Source organism: Vitis riparia, chromosome 5 (assembly GCF_004353265.1).
Source record: "Vitis riparia cultivar Riparia Gloire de Montpellier isolate 1030 chromosome 5, EGFV_Vit.rip_1.0, whole genome shotgun sequence".
NCBI lineage: Eukaryota > Viridiplantae > Streptophyta > Magnoliopsida > Vitales > Vitaceae > Vitis > Vitis riparia.
In genome coordinates this window covers 456,166-480,391 of record NC_048435.1, presented here as the reverse complement: position 1 = coordinate 480,391, position 24,226 = coordinate 456,166, and the positions used below count along the sequence as shown (strand labels likewise).

The window sequence follows — 24,226 nt, the reverse complement described above, 5'->3', positions numbered from 1 at the left end:
ACAAGCAATATTTGCTTGACTTTCATTAAAAAAAAATTTTAAATCAAAATACTTTTAATAAAATTATCTAAACATGTCAAACGTAAACAAAGTGAGTGTTTCATATTAAGTTATTTTTTAAGCCAAAAAACTTATTTTAATAGAATTAATCACACAGATAAAAAGTTGCTATCGTGGTGGGAAAAAGGTTTTCTTTCATTTATTAAATGCTAATAAATTTTGAATTATTGAATTTATAAATTTTTTAATAAAGGTCTCATTACCCTACATCCAGGGTTTTATTGTGTTGACATCTCATGTATGGTGTTATTGTTTATTTTATATCCATTTTATTATTTTGTAATTTAATCTCATTTGATTGTACTATCATTAAACAATCTAAATTTGATTATTATGAGATTTTAAAGTTAGATATAATGTCAATCATGGTATAGATTTTGAAAGATATTATCAAATCAAATATTTAGGGTATTAGATAAATCAATTTAATAACTTAAAATAATTTAATAATTTAATTTAAAGTTTTCAAATAAGTTTTTTTATAAATATAATTTTAGATTTAAGTAAAGATAAGTTAATTTTAAATATTAAATTAAAATAATTAACTCATTCTTAGTTAAATCTAAAACTATATTTAAAATAAATAAAAACAGAGATGGATATAAATTAAGTCAATAACTCACTTTAAATCATTGACTTGATTTACCAAACACCTTCAAAATCTCACATTTACAAGACCTGAAGTGGATCCTTTTCAATGAATATTGTCATATTTGTTGGAGTGTACCCAAAATCCAAATATTTCAGTCTTTTTTTCTCTTTATTTCATTTTAAAATAAAATAATAATCATTATACCATGAACTTTCAAAAGTACCATCATTATGTCAGTGGAGATGGGAAGCTGAAAGCCTGAAACAAATCAATGGTGAAAGACACCAGTTTTCCAACAACAAAAAAGGCCAAATCTGATTCCAACTCATCCAGTCTATCTGTGCACTTTGACAACCGAAACACTTTATTCCAATTCACATTTCACTAGAAATTCCATCCATATCTACTCAATATTCACTGAAAAGGGTTTACAATGAAATAACAACTCAGCAAAATGTAAATATAGAAATAAAGAAATTCAAAGAGCAACACTACTAACATCTCAGAATCCTCTGTGCAATCACTACCAAAACTTTTCCTTACACATGAATGAAGAAATGAGGCTGTACATATATAATCTGCGGATGACAACATGCAAGAATGCAAATGGGGGAAATGGGGAAACAAATATTCTAGACAGGGTCTTATTGGAAAGAATCTAGGATTGGGGCTTGAAGAAAAATGGAAGAATGGCATCATAAGACTGCAGTCTGAGTGGGAGAAGAATTCAGGCGGGAGAGACAGGTTGAAGATGAGTTCAGTAATGAGCTCTCAAGGCTTGGGCATGGTTCAGGGAACACCCATTGGGAGAACCCAGAGACATTTGAGCAAACCCAAGAGATGGAGGCAGGAGGAGTAGTTGATAGGGAGATGTTGGATAGACAAATGGAAGTGAACGGGGATTCTTGAATACCAGTGAAGCTTCCAGCAATGGTTATGTTTGTGCCGATCACATTCTGCAAGGTGATGTGATCCAAGACTGGGAGTGCATTGGGGTCAAAATGGTCATCTGGGTGGGAGCCGATTTGGCCTGTTGCACTAAAGGCTGTGTGGATGTTTTCCATTGCGACATCTGATATGATGATTTCTTGGATATAACCACCTCTTCCCTTGGTAGTTCTGAACTCGATGCCACTGAATGAGTTGTATAGGTGGACCTGCTCCACACAGACGTTAGAAATGCCACCAGACATCTCACTACCAAAGGCCAGGGAAGAGCCAGATGATGATTGAAGGTTGACCCGTCTGATGTGTACATTTGTGGTGGGTCTACCATAGGCAATGCCATATTCATCCCAGCCACTCTTGAGTGCAATGGCATCATGGCCCATGGCAATGCTGCAATCCTCTATGCAGGTGCTATCTGAAGAATCTGAAACCAAAACATTATACAAAGATGAGTTAGCAAAATTCTTTTCATGACATGAACCCTTCCTTCCCTGAAAGCCAACCAAATTCTTCACATGGCATGAACCCTTCCCTGAAAGCCAACCAAATTTTTTTCATGGCATGAACCCTTCCCCTGAGAGCCAACCAAATTATTTTCATGGCATGAACCCTTCCCTGAGAGCCAACCATCCTGCCATTGGGACCTCCCACGAGGTTTGAATCCCTAGCCCCTGATAGAGGCTTCTACACCAGCCAGTGAACCGAGAGGTTGTTGCTCATGGTGGGGTTTCTCATCTCAACACAAAAGTATTCTCAAAATGTGTAAAAGGATAAATTCATAAATCAATGCAAAGGATTTATAAACTGATCAGGGAAATGACAGTAACAGGCTCTTAAATTCAACCTAGAGAGGAAGAAGTCCTTAACAAAATTGAGATATTATACACTAACATGCAAACCATAGGGTGTATGTGTATAGATTTGGAAAGCTACATGGCCTGGGGCTAAATCTGCCTATCCTTTTCCATCGCATGAGCTACTATGTTCCCACTGCTTACTGTTCAAAATTTGTACCTTATAATCAAAAAATGGTGATATGGACTAGAAATTATATTACAAATATAGGGAAACTAAACCATATAGAAAGGTTTTGGATGGGTATCCTTCTCCTTTTTCCATTGTTGGAGCAAGAAACGTGCACATGAGCATGTGTTTCTTCCCCATTTTTGTCTGGTTAAAAACAACAAAATTAGTAACAAGCATACTACATAAATGCCAAAACCCTCAGGTTTACTTGGAATTGTAGCCCATGTTTCTGAGAATTTCTAGCAACAACCAACAAGGCAAGTAGGCTTCTCTGCTCTCTTAAAAATTTCCCGCAAATGATCAAAACCAGACAAATTTAATTAAACACTGTTTTGCATTGAGCACAAGAAAAAAAAGTGCTAAAAGCAGGATTCAAAAAGTCAGCTTGGAGCCATGCTTAAATGAGAAGATATCAGGTCTCTATTAACATAAACTGCAAATGCCTCAAAACAATTATGTTGCAGCTCAATGTAGGTTTATGCAAGAGTGAACATCACGAACCTGGGACTATACCAACAGTGTAAGGAGATTCAGGTGGAGCATAAACCGATATGTTTTGAACTCTTACATTACTGCATCCAAATATATACATATGAATTAAAGTCCTACTGCTAGTATCATTAATTAAAATTCAAAGAAGGGGCATAGCAATCACAGAAGGTACCTGCAATAGACCGGATGGATGTTGTATGCAGGGGCATTCAGGAAAGTAAGATTAGAAACTACAACATTAGTGGATCCCAGAAACTCCACAAGATGAGGGCGGCTGTAGTTCAAGGAATGAGAGGTGAACCAATCCCACCAAACTGAGCCCTGGCCATTGATGGTTCCATTATCACCTAGGGCAGTTAATGAATGTAAGAATGGTCATATGGAAGACTCGGGTCTAGCATGCCTACAAGGACAACAGGAATTGAAATGAACAAAAGACATTCAGATGTACACTTACCTGTTATCACCACATCGCGCAGCATATACCCGTTTATCAAGCTTCTATATCTTCCTCCAGGAAGTTCGATCCCTCGACCATATGAAGGAAGGGGTTCTATGACTTCCCAATGTGATGGATCCTGAGCAAAGACTCATAAATCCTTAGAAGACAATGGTAAAAAACTTAGAAACAAGAGGAAAACAAAATAAAAACATGGGATTTTAAGCTAAGAGTGGATCAATACCTGAGACCCAAGAATGACAGCACCTCTTTCCAAGAAGAGTGTGAGGTGGCTCGTGAGATTGAAACTTCCAGTAAGCCACTTCCCTGGTGGCACATAAAGCTGAGCGCCACCCTTATCAGCAAAAGATTTGAGATAAAATATGGCATTCTGGAAGGCAATGGTGTTCAATGTTTTCCCATCCCCGACTGCGCCAAACTCCAAGATAGATACACTGTGTGGTCTGGGATCCAATGTCAAATTATTTGTGCACTGTCCACCCCTTTCTTGTCCATTACTTTCAACAGCATTGCTCAATACCAGAATCACAAGCAATGGCAACTAAGAGGAAAATAGAAGGGAAACCGCAACATAATTATCGCTTCTCAATGCCTTAAACATTCATAAAAAAACTAAAAAACATATACAAAAGATTCTTAAATCAACACAAAATCAGAAAATGAACAATTTCACAGAAAAGAGATAGGACTACTTGGGAAAAAACCAACACGCGACAATGGAGTCCAAGAACCAGGAAAAAAAGAGAGAGAGAGAGAGAGAGAGAGAGAGAGAAATATACGAGAGTACTAATGTGGATTTCTAGAAGCAAAATTTTGAAAAATCATCAGATACCCCAATAATGATAGAAAACTCAGAAGCGAAACAGAAAATAGTAGATTCAGGATTAGCAAAAATTTGCTGCTACTGATATTTCTCAATGCCAAATAGAGGACCTGCGAGTTGCTAAATTGTAAGAGAACAAGAATCATATGAGGAGCTAAAGTAGATAAAGAAGGGAAATCCCTAGTTGAATACTGAAGTCAACAGGCAGTATCACACTATGAAAAAACAATCGAACATGTGAGATGCTGTTTGGGAATTGATCTTGGAATTCTAGGGGAAAGAAGAGATGATTCAGTCAAACTAAAAATAAAAAATTAAGTAGCTGAAACAAGCAGTCTTCAAATGCCCATCCTAAATGTGAAAATTTGAAGTATGATTTCATGATTTTATCACAACAGATTAAATAATGAGAATCACTTTGAGAGATAAGGGATGTATAAATACGACAATCGAATTCCCCTAACAGAAAAAACCTCCAAAATGCACAAAATCATTCCAATACCCACATCAAAAGAAAACCCCTTTACAGCAAAAACCCGATGGCCACTTCAAAACAAGAAAATACCCACAACAATCAAACTCAAAAAACCAAGCCTAGAAAATTGAGATTTCCGGGCTCGGCCAAGAAAAAGAGGGAAAATCAAAAGAACCCCAGAAACCCAGAAAAGAAAAACGTACTTACTAGCATCTTCATGGGTCGTCAGAGCTTCTGCAGCTATGATCCTCTGATGCCCAAACAAGAAGAAGAAGAAGAACAGCGGCAGCAGCAGCAGCACCCCCAAAAAAGAACTGCAGCAGAAAAGAGAGAGACGAAGAAGAAGCATGAAAAAACAGGGGAGCTTTCTGTACTGTCTGATGTATTATGCGAAATTCACAACCATATTAATAATAATTACCAAAACGACAAAAGAATTAATAAATGGTAATGGAGAGAAAAATAGTAGAAAAAAGCCAGCTTTCTCGTACACACAGCGACACAGGCAAGAAAAATCAAACCTTTAGGAGGTGCAAACTGCAAACTAATAATAAAGGAATAAAATATTGAATTACCATAAATTATTCTCTATAATCACTATGATTAATAACGTCTCTCGCCGACAAATTTGTTTGAAACGTCCCCCCTTCTGCCCTGCCCCTCATGAGAGAGAGAAAGTAGAGAGAGAAAGAAAGATGGGGGTATGCTGTAAGAGTTTTTCCAGTGCCAGTGTGCTGCTACGTTGGCTTACATTTGTTGAGATTTGATTAGTCAGAGAAGAAATTAGGGTGGGGTATCATATACTCACCAACGGTGTGATAACTTTTGGTGCAACTATACTTAGCTGGTGACACCCTTTAATGAAGGATTTGGCTACGATATTAAAGGACTACTTTTCTATACCATGCCCAAAAAAAGCAACCAATTGTAAAACATCGTAAGTTACAGCCAACCATAAAATGCCACGTGTTTAAGAGGTACCATTGTTTGGCATCTTTGTATTATAATGAATTCTATATGATACAAAAATATTTTAGTATACCCCATTATAGATTTCAATAACTTACAACTTTCATATTATACCAAATCTACACTATAAACTTTTCCTTAATGGTTTAAATTCCAATTTTAAAGAGTACAAATAAAATGTAAATTATAATTTTTTTTTTCCAAAAGATATGGATATGTATGGTAACTCCAAAAATATATATTTTTTAATTTAAAAAACATGTTTAATGAATTTTTAAACAATTTTGTTATGGAAATAAATTATTTCTAAAAACAAATTTAATAGGTTTTGTGTTTTTCTTTCATTAAGTGTTCTATAATATAATTAAAAAGTAAATAATACTTTGAAAACTTTCACATTTAATATAAATATGTAATAACTTTCAAAAAATAGTTTTTACATCAAGTAGATAATAGATTACAAAAACTAAATTTATGTTTGATAATTGTTTTAAAAAATAGTTTTTTTAAGAATAATTTTTAAAAACTATTTTTTGATATTTTATATAACAAAAGTCTATTTGCCGATCTGAAATGTTTTTAATACTTTTAAAAATAAATTTTACATCAAGTGTTTTATTTTTAATTATTTTACATATTCATATAATTGTTTTTTTAAAACAATCCTCAAAAAATATGTAAAAACAAAATAAAATAATTAAAATATATTTTACCAAAACATTTTTTTTTCTTAAAACAATTCTGATTATCAAATGTGTTTTCTTATTTTTTTATTATAAAAAACAAAAATTTGTTTTAAAAATAGTTGTCAAACAAATCCTAATTTTCATGTTTGAGTTATTAAATTATAATTTAAGACTTTTTCTTTCAGTTTAATAGAATCTGGCATGTAATTAAATGCCCACTAAAACATTTTTTTTATGATTTCAAATATTTTTATTTTAAAAATTAAATAATATTGTTAGCATTGGAATGGATATTAATGTAACATACCTTTGTTTGCCAAATTACCATTGCTAGAGTACAAAAAGTACAAAAATAGAAACAATTTTTTCATCTTATTATTATAAAAGTATGCAAAAGTTTTTAATTACTTTCCATACTTTGAATTATTGCTTGAAACACATTTAAAAAACACTCAAAATATTTCAAAATAGTTTTTAAAAAGCAATCTACTTTCAAAACAAATTCTTAAAAAACTGTCTTGTAAAACATGTTTTTTCAATTTAAAAAATATTTTTAAGAACAATTTTAAATAGAGCCTTGATGTAAAAAAAAAAAAAAAAAGAGGGGTTTGAAGGTGGCAAGAGAAGAGGGGGAGGTAGCACGGAGAGGGGTAAGAAAGGGTGGGTGAGGGTGAGAGTTATAAGTGGAAAATTGGAAAAGGGCATAAAATAAGAGAAGGATAGGGGGTGCATGGGGTATCGAGTCGGCATGTGGGCTGACAGGGAAGAGAGGAGGTGGGTGGGACCCAGATGCAATCATAGCCAATATGCTAGCCTGGCTTCAATCCTATTCGCTATTCCCTCCCCTCTTCACGCCGCTTCTCTCATTTTCCAACCATTTAAGCTTTTCACCTTTTCTTTATTTATTTTTATTTTTGAAAAAAAAAAAAAGTCAGTGACTTGGCGAGCGGGCATATTTGAAAAACGATATTAAAATAATTTCCTATTCCAATTTTTAAAAATATGATTGCTAAATTTGAATTAAAACTAACTTCATGAGTTCGAAAACTAAATAAATTTTAGAGTAAATTTAATATATTTTAAAGTGATTTTTTTTATTGTATTTTAAGAAATAATTGAAAATGTGATGAATACTAACATTGTATATGAATGTAAAATACTTTCATGAATATTATTTTTCATATTTAAGTTCTTAAATAATTTTTAATTAATTTATTATTTTTTATATTTCAACTCTTAAATAATTTTTATATTATTTTTAATTAATATTATTTATTATTTTTCATATTATTTTCTTAAAAAATAATAATTGATAATTGATTTTAATAACTACTCTTACATTTGTTTTTAAGAACTATTTTTTGATAATATTGTAAAATAGATCCTTACATTTTTTTTATACACTAGGCCACCTCATGAGTATGCTAGGGATCAATAAGAAATCTTATTGTTTGTCAAAATTGTCTTATTTATTTTTATTGTTTTATTTATTTGTAATAGGAAATCTTTGTGTTTAACTAAGTTGTATTTCTTGATACCCTCTTTTATTTTTATTTTTTATTTAGTCTATGCGTAGAAGAATAATTTTTGGAATGTATCTCAAATTTCTAGATTTTTTTGTAAAGAATATTTTTTATTTTCATATGTCGTTGTAATATTATTTTCTTATAAAATAAGGAAAAATATTAAAAATATTTCTATAAATATTATGCGTGAGAAAAAGTTATAATAAGTATAAAAGGTGGATAAAGATGCAAGAAAACTTGGAGATACAGTGAAGCGAATAACTCATGGTTTAGGATTTAAATATATAAAAAATATGAGATGTTTCAAAAACTTATTATCTATCTATTGATGTAAATATGATTGATCAAATCATGTTAAAATCTTATATATTTTAATTAAATGTGGAGTTGATTGTTCTGTATTGAGATTGTTATTTCATTGAGATGTAATTAAAAAACATATATAACGGAAAGATGAAAAACTAATTTAATGCAATTTGATCCAAGGCGGAGATGGTTAAAAAATGATTCAAATTTCTAATTAATATAGATTTTTTGTCTATAAAATATTATATAGAATAATTTTTATATTTATATGTTATTGTAATATTAGATTTCCTCACAAAATAAGGAAAGTTATCGAAAATATCTTATAAATATTTTAGGTCAATGAGGAAAAATGTTATAAAATGAAAATAAATTTATAAAAACTATACTTCCATTCTCTCATCAATGGATGTAGATATGCTTAATCGAACCATGTTAAAATGTCATATATTTTTGTATGAATTAAAGTTTTTATTAGCACAATATCAATTATGCCCAAGATACTATAGCTTTTTATACATTGCAAATAACAAAATGTTTCACTTGTTTTATAACAGTTTGCTTTTAATTATATAAATATTGTCTACTTTAAATTTAAGTCATTACAATTTTAAATATTCCATGTAGATCTAATATTTTTGTTATATTCATATATTTTAAATTCAAACAAACTCTCACACTGAAGTCGAGAATGATATGCGCTTAATCATATAAATATCTTTTACGAATGCAAGGAATTATTGCAGTTTTTTCCCCTATCCAACAATGGGAGATATCACATGCCTAAGCAAAAAAACTAAGAAACCATTTGTATTCAAGGGAAGTAATTTCCTTAGTAAAACCTAATAGTCAAGCAACCGAGTGCCAAAACGGATTGTTATTCCATCAAATCCATTTGCAATTGACTCATAAGGATAAGTGTTTTCTTCCATTGAGTAAACGTACGACGCGATGCCCATGTCCAGATTTTTGTATAATCCCATGAAGTTCGTGTAATACTATATACGTGCAATTGTGCAATCAACTAAATGGATTATAAATAAGAGGTGGAGGAAAAGCACATGTGGACTCCTCGTTAAATCTCCTTCAACCTTCGAGACTTCATGATACGATATGCATTTTGTACCTTAGAATTTCTCAAAAGAAAACTATAGTCTAAAATTTTCTTATGTCTCAAATATTATTATTTTTAACTTAATTCTTCATAAAGGGTTGTTAACGTTCATCTACCGTTGAGGTAAAAAAGAGATCAATATAATATTTTAAAATTGGAAGATGACTGATATAATGTACCCAATTTTTTGTAAGCTAAAATAATTACTTTTTCCATTTTTAAGCAATTATTTTTCATCCATTTATACTCTATGAAAGAAAAAAAAAATCATTATTATAAAAATATCATTAATTGACTGGAAAATTGTTGTTCCAATAAATATGACAAACCATATTATAATATGTTTTTTCTGTCATTTCCATAAATACAATAAGCATTATTAAAAAAAGTATATATGATCCCAAATTCTTTATTTTCTAAAATATCGAAAATGATGATTTTTAGAGATAAATTTTAATATTTCTTCATCACCTTTTTCTTACTGTGGTCGCCTTCTTTGTGATGCATATATATATATATATATATTTTTTTTTTTTCCTCCCATATGACAGTTGTGTCTCTTATAATTATTGGAGGGTGCTTTTTGGTATTTCTTCAATATGACAGCTATCTTATTATCATTAGAGGGTACTTTTTGGTATGATACAAAAAAATAACCATGAGTACCACAACCTTATGCTATATGTTTATAAAGAAATTTGAAGTATGATAGGAATAGGATTTTAATTAATAAATTTTAAAAGGAAATACATATTATCATGGGCTATTGTACACATACAAATAATATTTGTACCTAGATAAATCTATAATATTGTATTTATAGGCATAAACTATCCACTTTAGATATTCAATTGTGAAATCTTGTTCTTGATCGATCAATTCAAATTATGCACTTCAGACATTGAATTATAAAACCCAATTTTTTTTTAGTGATTGATTAATACCTATTAGCATGCCATTAAAAACTGGTAATTTTATATCGTAATAGAAAACTTCGGAATACTGTTTATGGAATTTAAAGAAAACAACATTATAATCCAAATTTTTTGGTAAGTTAACATCTCGAGTAAAAATAGGACTTGTGTAAATGTTTTGAAAGTTCTATCATGTATCTATTCTTGAAAACCTTAATTACTAGTAACTACTTCGACCGTATAGTAGAGGACTAAGAGAAGGGCTCGTCTTTAAATTGTATAAGTATTGTACCAAAAAATGCATCATCAATCAAATGATTTCATATATGTATGCATATTTATTGTTTTGTATAATTTTGAGAAGTTGATCTTATTGCTTTGTACCCAAATTTTATTTATTTCTATTTTATATAAATTTTATTATTTTGTGTCTTGATTTCATATATTAATACTTTTATTCAATAATTCATATTTGATAGTTTATTTTGAATGATTTGATTGAAACATATCAATTCAAATTTCAAACATAAATCAAATGACTAATATATTTCATGCCGAGGGTGGCTTTTTATTAAAAATATTTTGATAGAGAATTAATTAATATTTATAATCAATAATATGTTTTTTTTCTTAACCATTGATTTTTTATAAAAAAAAAAACTACTTTCAAATGTTAAGAAACATCTTTAATCATCCCAAAATATAACTTTAAAATGGGTTTTAAAATTTATTAATAATAATGAAGTATTCCACTAAACATTTGCTAACTCTACAAGATAATATTAAAACATTAAAATTATGTTTGGTTTTTGAAAATTTTGAGTGAAAGAAAATTCTGAAAAAAAGTATAATGAAATAAAAAATGGAAAAAAAAAGTTTAAACATAATAAATTATTTTTATATATTTCTTTAAATTCATTGTACTTATTTCCATTTATTATATAAAGATTAAATAATTTAAAAATATATAATTTTAATTTTATTTATTTATTTTTTTATGATAAAACAAATTAAAAACCATTTTTTTTAATACTTTTTTGTTTTCAGTACTTTTCAAGAACCAAATATAGCATAAAAATACATGATCTATTTTTATGTTTTAAGTTTTAATTAAAATTTGTTACATAAAGTTGTTAATTTTTTTTTATAAGAATAACAGTATCTCAATTTTCATATTAAGCTTCTTTTTTAATAGCCTTAAACTGTTTCGAAAAAAATTATATAAATAAGTCTAAAAACTTCTATTAAAATTTTGAAAAGAACTTTTAGCTTCCAAATCGAACTAATGATAACCCTGCAATGTAAGAAAATAAGAATCGTTAGACAGAATATTGAAATCATACCAAAGAGTAGGTCAATGCAACATCCTTCATGTTCACAACACAAAAGCAAAAGCTTTCATTTTTCACGGTAACTTGTCTGGTGTCTGTCCGTTTTCTCTCCTTTTTCTTGTACCCTAAGCCCTATATTTTTACACTCAAAATTTGGCCTCTTGGACTTCACTTTGTTGCTCCACCGCTTCAACAGTTCCAGGGCTTCTTCATTTTGTTTTGCCCTTTTTTTTTGTGGGTTCAAACTTTCTAGCTGTATAGACATAAGAGAACAAATCCCTTATCAGATCTCATATCTCCAAAATCAACTCAAAATCTTCATATGGTACGAACAAAACATTAAATCTAGACAAAGCTGATAGGAGTTTGATAGAATGGAGCGTGAGGTCATATGCTGAGCATATGCGATTGAAGAGTGTGTGTGTGTGTGTGAGAGAGAGAGAGAGAGAGAGACCCACCTAGGGAAGCAGTGGCTTCTACAGTGAGGAAGCCACATGCAGTGCATATAATAGAGAAATAATTCAAGCTGGCATGTGATGATTTGGATATGATGTGAGGAAAGATCCAAAAGATGTTAGAAAAGATATTGTGGCATATGGTTTGTTTAATAGAGGGGTATGGCCCAGCATATAATACAACTCTTAATGGTAAAGAGAAGGGAAATCTTGTAGTTGGAGTTTAGAATAGTCAAGGCCAGTGATTTATAAGCCAAATTGTTGACTGCAGATAATTTGGCTTCATTTGGTGGATTGGTTCACATTGATCATTGGATAAGTGCAAATTAATCAAATATGATCTTCCTTGTACTAGAGGTCACATCTTTTAACTTGGGGGTCTCATCCTTACATTTGCAATGCCTTTATTCTTAATCTCCTCATCCACACCAGGTCAGCTATTTGTTGTCATGGACTTAACCATTTATAGCTGAGTTTTGTTGCTCCCTTGTCCCCTTGTGGCTGATTCTATACTTTCTCTCAAATGCATTCATTTCCAATTTTCCTCTCTTTTATTTATCACTGTACGTTATTTTGAGCAGTTCTTTCCATTTTCTTCCATGCCACCCCACATGTTGGAAAAATATGTTATAGCAACACTAGATTTTTTAGTAGAAGAGAGAAATTAGTAATTAGAATTTTCATTTATTTTTGTGTATTTAACCTTTCTATTCAAGCTTTTGCCTACACAACATGTAACCCAACGGAAACAGTAGCATATTATCCTTATATATATTGATGTGGCATCACATACACTCTTTAAAGATTAAGCTAATGGGATGTAAAAATAGTCTCACATATAAAGTCCAACTAATATTAATAATCAACAAATGTGAGAAATTGAATTTTCGCTCATCCTAGATCAGACACCTCCATTTAATAGTTGACGCCCACATCAATGAGCTTGTGGTGAGTTAGACCAAAACTCGCTCTAATACCAAATGGTGTAGAACCACATACATTCCTAGAAGTGTAAGCTAATGGGAGGTAGATGTAGATCTTATATCGATTGATTACTAATATTGGTTGGATTCACCTTATATATTAAAAAAAGTTAAATGAACATTCTTACTGACTTTCAGGAGGGTGATAAAACTATAAGTGGACATCCATCACTGTTATGAGTAGTAAGACCATGAACCCAATTCGATGTGAAGAACATTTTCTATCGAGAGATAACATATACACATGTATGCCTCCACCCCACTCATTAAAACCCCCCAGCATGTATACCATGTACATGCAGTGTGTCATCCATGGATAGATCCTGTCCTTTTCGAGGAACACACAATGACCAGCCCTGCAATTGGAATTTTGTCAATCAATACAGCACCTTCAGGACCATGACCACATGGCATGACAGCAAGTAATAGCTAGCCCTACAAACTAAAGGACCCACGAAATGGACCATCTAATAAAAAATACCAAGTCTACCCAAAAGATGTGGTTGTCTTCCTTGTTTCTTTTGGTGGAAATCAGAAAAAACCAAATCACCAAACTTGTGGACAGCCTGACTTTCCATATATATACTCTGACCATTCAGTTTGGTTTCTCCAATATTTACCAAAATGAAAACCCCAACTAAGAAATCGAAGACGAGGAATCTTATAAATGACTAAGCATCCATCACAACGGAAATCTCTTAACTGGTAAGGAATTAAGTCAGTCCATATGGAGATTTGCTACAGCCATTTTTCTAATGTTCACACACTTGATGCGAGTAGCATTTTTCTCATGTAAAACACGCTTTATGTTGGTTCAAGGGCCTTAAAAAAAAAAAAAAAAGGTAAATTGACCTAACCCAAGGTCGAACAAAATAAGAAACAAAACACAAGGATAGGGTACTTATTATTTAAAGTGATTGAGGCGTATCAACCTTTACGCCTCGATGCAGAAAGAAATTAACGTGCTACGTACCTTTAATATTCAACAACCAATGCAACCTTGACTTAGGTGAACACTTTTGACAAGAAAAATACAGCTCATAAGACTTTATATGATGATCACGTAGAGGATGATATGACTGTAGTTATGACGGATGCAGTAAGATCAGGTGCAGCATGGTGGACACAGCCTCGGGTTGCAGAATGCTGTAGGATGCAAGGGAGTAAAAAGGACTGTGGAACAACTAAATGACTAAGTAAAAAAAGAATTAAAAAAAATTAGATAAAAAACATTAATTTTGGATTTATAAAACTGGTCTCCACTTAGGATCGGAAACCAAGCCACCCGAATTTCCGCTGGGGTGGGCTTGAGCCCTCTAGGCGTACGAGACTCCCACTTATCCCTCCACAAGCTTATAAAACTAAGGAATTGGGATTCAATATATACCCACTTAAACGAGCTTCTCCTTTTTTCACGTGGGATTGGAGCTTCTTCTTTTTTAACACTTTAAAACTCACTCACTCGTACACTTTATGCAAGTATTATACGTAGACAAAATACAAATCGAGAAAATCAGTACAGTAGATAGAATCTCATCTTTGTAGCTGCTCAGAAGTCTGATTACTTATGATGGATGAAGGTGCTGTCCTGCCATTCTGTATTCCATTATCAACAGGCGCTGTAACACCCCACATCCCCTCCGGCTCGGACAGTTCACTGTTGCATGAACATGCAGCATTAGTTATAGGCAGAGACGTGCACCTTGTGGTACCCACTGCAATGAAAAACATGTTACAGAATTTGTTACCAATAACCAAAAAGTATGCATTCTATGAGTATTTTTTACCTGCCCAACACAATCCATCTTAAAAACATCATATACGGGAATTTGTGTCTCATGGAATACCAACAAGTGAACTTGATCAGAATGGAACTGCACTCTAGTGTCCCCACCAGGAACCATCCCAGAGGGCGGTTGAATTGTAATTGATTTCCTTCTCTCCCATGCATCAGTGTTCCAAAAACAAAGCTACAAAAGCAGCCATCATAACTATGATTTCATCAAGGCATCAGAACAACTACATACTTGATGTCAGAATAGTATAAGCATTTGAGAATCATGAATTAAATGGCGTATCAAAACAAAACTAATCATAATAAATAATAGTTGAGATTATCTTCCTAGAACAAGAATGGAAATCCCAAGAGTCTTAAGAGACGGAGATATGTTCAAGCATCCGTATACATCTTTGATCACACTCATGTTTATGATTCAAACAATTCTAAGGAGGAATTTAAAAACATACGTTTATGATTTTTTATACAGCTTCTTAGTACATGTTGACAGAGATGTTAGTACTCCATTCAACTTTCCAGCAAGCCAAATAACTAATAAGAAAAAAAAGAAAAGAAAAGAAAGAACTAGAAAAGGAAAGACAAAATAAGGATGGTAAAGATTCATTGGAATTGTTTGACAATGAATAATGTTAGGAACGATTTGTTTGTTAATAAATTTGTGGTATTCCATTTATATGCTAGTGAACTTTTTTCTTTTTGTCCTATCATTCATTAGTATATTAGTAAGCAAGAATTAGGGCAAAAAAAATAAAAAAAATTGAATGTTTCACTATCTGTGACCTATGTCTTTTTATTATTATTATTTTATTTTATTTTTAATACCCAATAGATACTACCCATTTTATTCAAAAATTTGTCCCAGATGTTCAAAATAACTTGAAATTTGATCTAGTTGTGATTCATCTTACTTCTAAAGTACTCATCACTTCTAACCCATCCTATTAGTTGATTTTTCCTACTTTTTATTAGCAAAACTTCTTGAAAAAACCTTTGGGCTATATTGGTTTTTAGAAAATGTTAAGCAAAAAAAAGAAAAAGAAAAAGTGTTAAAAAATTTAAATTTTTTATATTTGATTTTACTATAAAAAATGTGGATAAAATAAAATATAATTAAAATTAATAATGAATTTGTATAATTTTATTTAAAAGAGTTAAAATAAGTGAAATAAGTTTGAAAGATGGTATAAAAATAATTTTTCCTGTTGTACTTCTTGGAATCATACATAGCCTTCATATCTTATTAATTGATATACTATTAATAGTTTTTTATTATAAATTTTCCATATATTGACCGCTAATTACCCATTCGATAGCATATAATTTCCCTAAATGACGAAGAATAATAGAACCAAGTATTCTTATTCATTGAAATTCAAAATTTCACCATGGGCCAGGGCTAACTCAAACCCTGGGCTGGAAATTGTGTTGACCCGATTGACGGCCCATTTCTGTCGGATCTCCTGTCCGTTTCCATCCCTACCCGAGAGACCACACAGGGTTTCAATTTCCAAAAACCCTCACAAAACCCCAGCGGCGATAGAATCAAAACCCACATAATACATTCAACAGAGGGGACTAGCAAGGAACGAAGGGGACTTCCAATGGCGGCAAAGACCCAACAGAGCAACAAATCTAATAAAAGAAAGCAAATTACAGGTCCTCACAGCAAGTCAGATACCTCACCGTCCAAGAAGCCGAAGCTCCTTCAATCCAAATCCTCCAATCCTGGAAACAAGGGCCTGAACAAGCCCTTCAAATCGTTCAAACAACAGCGCCCCGTCAAATCGCATTCCGGAAAATTAGAAACTGCTGGAGCAAATGAGGGTCCAAAATCGAAGAGAGAACGTCGGTTGCATGCCAAGGTGGATTCGCTGTTTTGTAGTGATTGGGTGTATATGTAGAACATCGTAACTTGAATTCGAATTGAAAATTAGGGTTTATATTTTGGGCATGAAGTTGAATATGGATTGGAAGTGTAATTTGTTGTTTTGTTTGGTTTTGGATTAACTGCAGGAACTGACAGAGGCTAGGAAAAAGAAGAGAAAGAAGCATTACACTCTTGAACAAGTTAGTAGGGCCATTTTCTGGTTTCCTTTGGTTTTCTAAATGAACTTCACCTGATATAATTAATGTCATCGATTCAAAGTCCAATTGATATTAAGCTTTTCTATCATGGATTTTGGAGGCCATATCTGTAAATCACGGGGTTTTTTTTTTTTTTTTTTTCTGCGTTATATATATTGAAAATAATGTATGGAAGGCAAGCAAAATGCTGAAAGCAGTTTGAGAAGGGTCCATTTGAAGTAAATTTCTGCATTCTCTTCCTTTCCCTAATTCTTCACAAGAACCAAAGAGAGTCTAAAACTTTGATTTATTTGTAATTATTGTGTATGAGACTGAGCATGTGTGGATACATGTTACACTTTATTTATTTATTTATTTTGGTTCTTTTTTATTTTCATACAAATCTCTCTGTCATAAGAGCATGCATGAGATATGGGCTCACTTCCTTTAATGAAGGTTAACTTGTTCTTCATTGATTAAAAAATTTCAAGCTCAAGCTTTCTTATTATTGCATGTTTGCTCATGAAATAGTCACTAAGATTTATTCTAAGACTCATCCAGTGAAAGTGGAGTGCACAGCATGTTTGCAGATGAAGTAGTTACTAAGATTTATTTTAAGACTCGTATAGTGAGATTGTGGTGGCTTTTGGCTTAATAGAGTTTTTCCGCCTTTCCAACTAGGAGCTTGCATCACTGTGGGAAAAGATGAGGCGCCGTAATATTGCAAAAGAAGATAGATCTAGGTATGCTTATTAACCATATATTGCATGGGGCACTTCCTCGTTCTTACTTTTTGGGTATGTTTATTAATTATATATTGCATTGGCTACTTCCCTAATGGCTTGTTTATATTCCTTCCATTGTTAAATTGAAATTTATCATAGGTTGGTGAGTGAAGCTCTACATAAGATGAAAGGGAAAATCCCTGAAATAGCAGGATCCCATGTTTCTTCCCGTGTGCTGCAGGTGATTTCTAGAAAATTGCTTTTTGGGTGTCTTCAAATTTAAGGGCTTCATTTGTTTATTCCAGCTTGTAGTAATTCTTTATCTTTTACCTCAGACTTGTGTTAAGTACTGTACACAAGCTGAAAGGGATGCTGTATTTGAGGAGCTTCAACCACAGCTTCTCACCCTTGCATGCAACACGTATGCAGTGCATCTGGTGAAGAAAATGTTAGATAATGGTATGTTCAGCTTCAAGGGTAAAAAAACTGAAGAGCACTGCTTCAGAGTCAAGTTGATTTTATTTTCTTATTATCTTAAGTTACTTTTATGCTGCTTGCAGCCTCTAAGAAACATCTGGCAGCATTTATGTCTTCCCTCCATGGCCATGTTGCTTCTCTTCTTCGTCATATGGTTGGATCTGTTGGTATGTCATTATAATTTGATAGGTTTTCTTGTTCTTTTTTTTTTTTTTGTTGATGGGTAAAAAATCCATTGTATTTTCTTGTTCTTCTGGAGTATTTGGAATCAAATAGTTATTTGGCCCTAATAATAGCTACAATAATTAGCATTTTATATGGGTTTACTTTTTCCAAATTGCCCAAGTTATGTCTCAGTTACTTTTGGCAGGTTCTTAGTTTACAGTGACCTAAAAAAGTACTGAGTTGGTTGGGCCTTCTTGGATTTTTCTGGAGTTTGTTTAGGCAAGCTTGGATTTTGATTCTTGCCACACTTTTGGAGCAAGTAAGGTGTAAGGGAACCTGGGAGGGGAAGAAGTAAGATGATAGGCGTGTTTTATTCAATTGGCATTGGCATGCTGTTTCTTCAACTTGACCACTTCGATAATGTATTCCTGTGAAGTAGCCAAATTTATTTTTCTCAAGCCTTTCAGGTTATATGATTCTTTCAATCATTTGGCTTCATGCAGTTGTTGAGCATGCATACCAGTTGGGAAATGCAACTCAGAAACAAGAGCTTCTGATGGAATTGTATGCCACAGAGCTTCAGTTGTTCAAGGACTTGGCCTCAGTAAAAGAGAGCAGGTAAAGAGTCATTTGTTTGATTGACTTTCTTCATTTGATTACTGTTTTCTTTCGTGATATCCTTTTAATATTTCCAAATAACTGCAAAATCTTCTCTTTAAACAAAATCACCATTTATACGATTTTCAAAAGGTCATTTTTCTGAAGATTAAAAAGTTACATTTTCAATCTTCAGGGCAATTTGAGGACTAAATTCCTATCGCAGCATAACAGGCAACCATAGTCTTACAAAGTGAAAATCTTATTGTTTTTTCTAGGATCTTTGTTTTCATTCCAGGGTATAAAGGAATAACTATTGAATTACTTTTTCACCCCGAGTTGTGTTCCTTCTTTTCTTTTATTTTCAGATGTTTCTAAGATGCCCTCATTATTATTGGGTTTTACCCCCTTTATGGTTTCTATATATAAGGATCCATTAGGATTGAGTGTGGATCCAACATGACAATCAAAATATTGGAGTTGTTTCGTTTTGGATTGTGTATTGTTAAGTAATCCCAGAGCTTGTGCTTCCATTGCAACAAAGGACTCCCTTTGGATGTGGAAAAAGGTCATATCAGTAATTGTATGTGTATATATTTATGTGCATAAATGTGTATGCATGTGTGTATATGTGCTTCTTATCACCAAAAAGTAAAAAAAAAAAAAATACAAATAAAATAAATTATTTATTGAATTATAATGTCAATATATTATTACTTTGTATGGAGATGAGTTTGTAGGGACTATACGAAGTGGATAGAAATATGAGGAAGAATGAGAGATATCTGGTAGAGCGAGGAGGCTTGTGGTTTAGGGTGTGGATATAAGGATTGAAGAAACATGGGATGTTTCGAGAACCCAATATTCATATCTGGTTCTGTCCTCTATAATGTTCTCTATTGTATAATGAAAAAATCCTCTCATCCATAGATGTAGGTATGACTAGTCAAACCATGTTACAACCTCATGTATTATTGTGTTGATTGATTTATCTTTGTGTTTTTTGGATTAACCTTGTTTACATTAAAGCTTTTGTTGATACAACAATTTGGTATATTCCTGACATGTAATATATGAACTTTTATGAATTTTGAGGGTTCCTACTTTCTCATTGTCCTTATTACTTCTTTCATGTTGTCAGGTTAATAGATGTAATTTCTAAACTAGGACTGCAAAAAGGTTCTGTCTTACGACACATGAGCTCTGTGATTCAACCAATTTTGGAGAAAGGAATAGTTGACCACTCTATCATACACAGGGCATTAATGGAATACTTAAGCATTGCTGACAAGGTATTCATCTTGAATTAGCATTTTCTTGCCTGCTGGAGTTCCTTGTTTTTTCTCCACTTTATTTTTACCTTTTCCTAAACCAAGTCTTCTAGCAGTCATCTGCTGCAGAAGTAATCCAGCAGTTATCAGGTGCACTCCTTGTTCGAATGATCCATACCAGGGATGGATCCAGGATTGGGTTGCTCTGCATCAAACATGGGAGTGCAAAGGTTTGTGTAAATTTGGTCAAGATTCCCCCACGAGTTGATCCACTAAAAGACAACTAATCTGATCTGATCTTATGCATTTGAAGTTTTAATTTTTAATAACTGATGAATTGTTCTTCAATGTCATCTTTTATTTTAGGAAAGAAAGAAAATTATCAAAGGAATGAAAGGCCACATAGACAAGATAGCTCATGATCAATATGGGAGTATGGTAAGGATCAGTTTCAGAATGCGTTTACTCAACTTTTATTCTCTAGGGCACTCTTACAAAACTTCCTGTTAGCTTTCAGCCTGTGCATTTTGACTTGTATTTCCTACAGATGTCATATTGACGATGTTGTTACCAGCCTCAGTAATTGAGAGTCTATCTTTGTAGTTTGTGATGCTTATCAGTTCAGCTTTCTTATTGTTACTTTTGGTTGATATGTCTTCGGGCTTTCTTATATTGATATATATTCCTTCATATATGCATTTGTATATATATATATATATCTTCCTTTGTATATGCATTTGTATGAGCATAACAACACTGAAACAAGAACTTGATTTATATTTTTAGGGCATTCCCATAATATCATTGAGATGAAATCATTCCATTTTATTTTCTGTAGCAGTTGAAGGCACAAATCTATCCTTCAATTAAAGTTATCTATCATAATAATGTGTCAACTTTCAATGCAAAAGTTGATGTCTAATGATAATAGTAATAAAATGTAAGTGTTTTTATTTCTTTAAATCCTAAAGTGATCCTAGATGTGATACTGAATAGAATCATTTCAGATTCTGTAAATAACAAAATGGATTCATGTTAAATGCTTGCAGCATGTATCTCCAATGCTTTAATTTTATGGGATGTTCAAAGCTCCCTCCAGTAGCTCTGGTTTTCATAAGATTGTTTTGTGCACTCACTTCTAGTCTATGGCAATACAAGTTCAATCAGCATGAAGCCCCAACTGGAATTTGACTAACGGAATTTTGAATGGCATTTGCACATGATCCTAGCAATGCTAACATAGGTCCACCATATGTCTACGTCTATGCTTATGGGTTCAATGCAAAAATTGTTATGGTTAAGAAAATTTATTGGCTTTATGGTATTATATATTGTATCCCACCAGTCATCAGTACCATTCTGAGGCCCATCCTTACCTTATTTTTTTTTCCTATTGCTGCCTTGATTATTTTATAAGGTATAAATTTTTGTTTATTCTTTTGTGGTTCATTTTATTTTAGGATTCACCTTACGCTATTTACTTTTCAGGTGCTTGCTTACATTCTTTCAACTGTCGATGACACAAAACTACTAACTAAGGTTGGCTCCTCTAGTGATGTTTGTCATGAATTATTCTTCATAATTAATGGAGTTGCTTTTTATTTGAAGTTCTTAATCAAATTCTCCTTACACAGGTTATTATTCGTGAGCTTCAAGCAATTTTGAAAGAGCTTCTTTTGGATAAGGTTTCTACTCTTCTTGTTCTTTTACATTACACTGGCATATAACCTCAAACAGAGATTGATATAGCTCTGAGTTCTTTTACATTACACTGGCATATAACCTCAAACAGAGATTGATATAGCTCTGAATAGGATGTAAGTATGGTTGACGAACCATTTTTATGTAAAACCCTATTCTCGTTTTGGTTTTGCTGCTAGTTCACCACTTCCCAAAAATTGTCTGGTGGGATTATTGAAGATGTCTGTAGCAAACTCTGTGGGTCTTTTAGAGATTATTTGATTTGCTTCAAAAGGAAGCTGAGACATTGGTTGGCTAAATTAGATCATTGCCATTATTTTTTTCTTTTATCTTCCTGAAATTATTTTTAAAATGCATCCAAGTAATTTTACATGGGCCCTCTTTCCAAGTGCCATGTATACAGCTGTGTTGTTGGGAGACCATCTTTACAGTTTTCCTATTTTAACCTTATATTTCATGGGTTCATAAAGTGATTCTGTTTCCCTTGTCTAAATTTCAGAATGGAAGACGAGTCTTATTGCAGCTCCTTCATCCAAATTGTTCCCGCTATTTCAGTCCAGAGGATCTGGTTTCTTTCAATTTGTCTATTCCTTCTCTTAGTCCCAAGGTATTGCCGTCTTCTGATAGCTTTTTGTAGTAAGATATTGATCAGTGATGCAATACATTGAAGCTTGTATCTTTCTCTTTTTATCCCATGCCAGAGTGAGTCCAAGGTAAATCCTGACTCTGTTAAGGAAGCAAAATCTTCTAAGACCAAGGAATCTGGTGATGAGGAGACAAAGGGTGACCTAGAGGTAACTACAGCTGAGGCCAATGAAAACACTAGCCCCAGTGAGAGCCATCACATAGCTGAAGGTGGAAAAAAGGATCCAAATCTAAGAAGACAAGAGTTGTTGGTTGATAGTGGGCTTGCTGAGGTTTGTTGTTTCAATCTATTGTATGATATTTTTAACCAAAAGGTTTATCATTTTTATCTATTTGCACCCTGTTGCCTTTATTTACTTTTGCTCCTCCATCTTTTCTTTTCAACTGGAAGGTGAATCACATCATCCCTTATACACATTCATCTCAATGGAAAGAATTTAAGCTGTCATGTTATACACCTATCCAATTTGCTCTGGAAACTGATTTTATGTGTCTTGCAGAATCTCATTGACACATGTATTGAGAGTGCAGGAGAATTACTTAGATCAAATTTTGGCAAAGAAGTCATGTATGAGGTAGCTATTTTGTCTATTACTTCATCTTAATGACAGTCAATCCTCCCCAGGGTTTCTGTGGATTTTTAGTCAAGAAACTGTTTAAATGCTTTTAGTTTCTGTATTAGCTGCATTAGGTCTCTGGACTTATCACCTGCCGGATGAATTGTGGTTTTATAAACCCAGTTTTATCTGTGATCTTCATCACACGGTCTGAAGCAATCAATGAGCTATTAATCCATCAACTCATTTCTTCACTTATCTTGGTAATGCATGCAGGTTGCAACCGGGGGTGCTGGTGGCATTCTACGCCCAGCTTTGGATGAAAAGTTAGATGCACTACATGGAGCTATAGCATCTCTTGCAGCACAGCCTAAATCAGAAGAATCAGAAGAGGAACATGTCCTTGAAAATTTTCACTCCAGCAGGACCATTAGAAAACTGGTCTTGGACTGCCCTACTTTTGCTTCCACTCTGTGGAAGATAGCTCTTGGAGGGAAGTGCGAAATGTGGGCCCAGGGTCACAGGTTTGACTACACTGACTCCTTTCAAGTCCTTTTAAGACCAATGCATTTAACCACTTAGATAATGAAATATTTTCTGATATCACATTTTGGGAATGTGAATGCAGTCATAAGGTAGTTTTGGCATTCTTAGAGGCCTCTGATTCTGAGGTATGTGAGCTGGCCAAGGGAGAGCTGCAGCCCTTGATAGATAGTGGCATTCTCAAGATCCCAGAGACCAAGCAGTAGGCAAAATAAAGTTTCAAGGCACTGGTAGCCCCAATGAAGAGAGGAAGTCTTACTCAATGGAACAAGCATTGCCGTGATGGTGGATCCTACTGGTTCTCACTTCCGTAGTATTTCCAGTTACATAGCCATGTAATGTTTTTCTTTTTGGCCTAAGAAACAAGTTAATGTAGCGGCTTTCATAAAAGACTAGACTGTGCCAGCAGTATTCCGTTTTGGTTGAATTGAGTTTGAAAGTAAAAGAAAATTTTTGTATCAAAGACAACTTGTTTTCCATCAGATGGGTCTGTACTATATCTGGCTTTCTACTTATTCTTTTG

At 32.9% G+C, this 24,226-nt stretch overlaps 2 protein-coding genes across 5 annotated transcripts; one reads left to right on the top strand and one right to left on the bottom strand.

Annotated features, from left to right (window-relative positions):
- Positions 1-998: 998 nt before the first annotated feature.
- LOC117915114 (probable polygalacturonase) lies at positions 999-5,508 on the bottom strand. 3 transcript variants are annotated; one of them, XM_034830685.1, is made up of 7 exons: positions 5,452-5,508; positions 5,084-5,190; positions 3,802-4,119; positions 3,576-3,696; positions 3,291-3,465; positions 3,128-3,198; positions 999-2,024 (listed from the first exon to the last, which is right to left on the bottom strand). In XM_034830685.1, exons 2-7 carry the CDS (start codon positions 5,093-5,095, stop codon positions 1,348-1,350), a joined length of 1,374 nt encoding a protein of 457 aa, XP_034686576.1. In that variant the 5' UTR covers positions 5,096-5,190; positions 5,452-5,508; the 3' UTR covers positions 999-1,347. The 3 variants fall into 3 exon arrangements, with proteins under 3 accessions (XP_034686576.1, XP_034686578.1, XP_034686575.1); XM_034830687.1 differs by lacking the exon at positions 5,452-5,508 and adding an exon at positions 5,298-5,316; XM_034830684.1 differs by lacking the exon at positions 5,452-5,508 and having other exon boundaries at positions 5,084-5,255.
- A 10,954-nt stretch (positions 5,509-16,462) lies between these two features.
- Positions 16,463-24,221, top strand: LOC117914838 (pumilio homolog 24). Of its 2 annotated transcripts, none has more exons than XM_034830335.1 (17): positions 16,463-16,820; positions 16,972-17,025; positions 17,704-17,765; positions 17,907-17,988; positions 18,083-18,206; positions 18,308-18,391; positions 18,893-19,007; positions 20,128-20,278; positions 20,374-20,487; positions 20,624-20,695; positions 21,746-21,796; positions 21,892-21,942; positions 22,458-22,565; positions 22,660-22,875; positions 23,104-23,178; positions 23,437-23,684; positions 23,789-24,221. In XM_034830335.1, the coding sequence occupies exons 1-17, from the start codon at positions 16,560-16,562 to the stop codon at positions 23,907-23,909; spliced, it is 1,989 nt and encodes a 662-aa protein (XP_034686226.1). In that variant the 5' UTR covers positions 16,463-16,559; the 3' UTR covers positions 23,910-24,221. The 2 variants fall into 2 exon arrangements, with proteins under 2 accessions (XP_034686226.1, XP_034686225.1); XM_034830334.1 differs by having other exon boundaries at positions 20,371-20,487.
- The last annotated feature ends 5 nt before the right edge of the window (positions 24,222-24,226 follow it).

Excerpts from the sequence above, each read along its gene's own strand:
- LOC117915114 (XM_034830685.1), bottom strand. Across the intron at positions 3,466-3,575 it reads GCGCGATGTGGTGATAACAG|GTGATAATGGAACCATCAAT; the intron begins GTAAGTGTACAT and ends TAACTGCCCTAG. Across the intron at positions 3,199-3,290 it reads ATCCATCCGGTCTATTGCAG|TAATGTAAGAGTTCAAAACA; the intron begins GTACCTTCTGTG and ends ATTTGGATGCAG.
- LOC117914838 (XM_034830334.1), top strand. The coding sequence starts at position 16,560 with ATGGCGGCAAAGACCCAACAGAGCAACAAATCTAATAAAAGAAAGCAA. Across the intron at positions 17,989-18,082 it reads TTTCTTCCCGTGTGCTGCAG|ACTTGTGTTAAGTACTGTAC; the intron begins GTGATTTCTAGA and ends CTTTTACCTCAG. Across the intron at positions 23,179-23,436 it reads GCAAAGAAGTCATGTATGAG|GTTGCAACCGGGGGTGCTGG; the intron begins GTAGCTATTTTG and ends TAATGCATGCAG.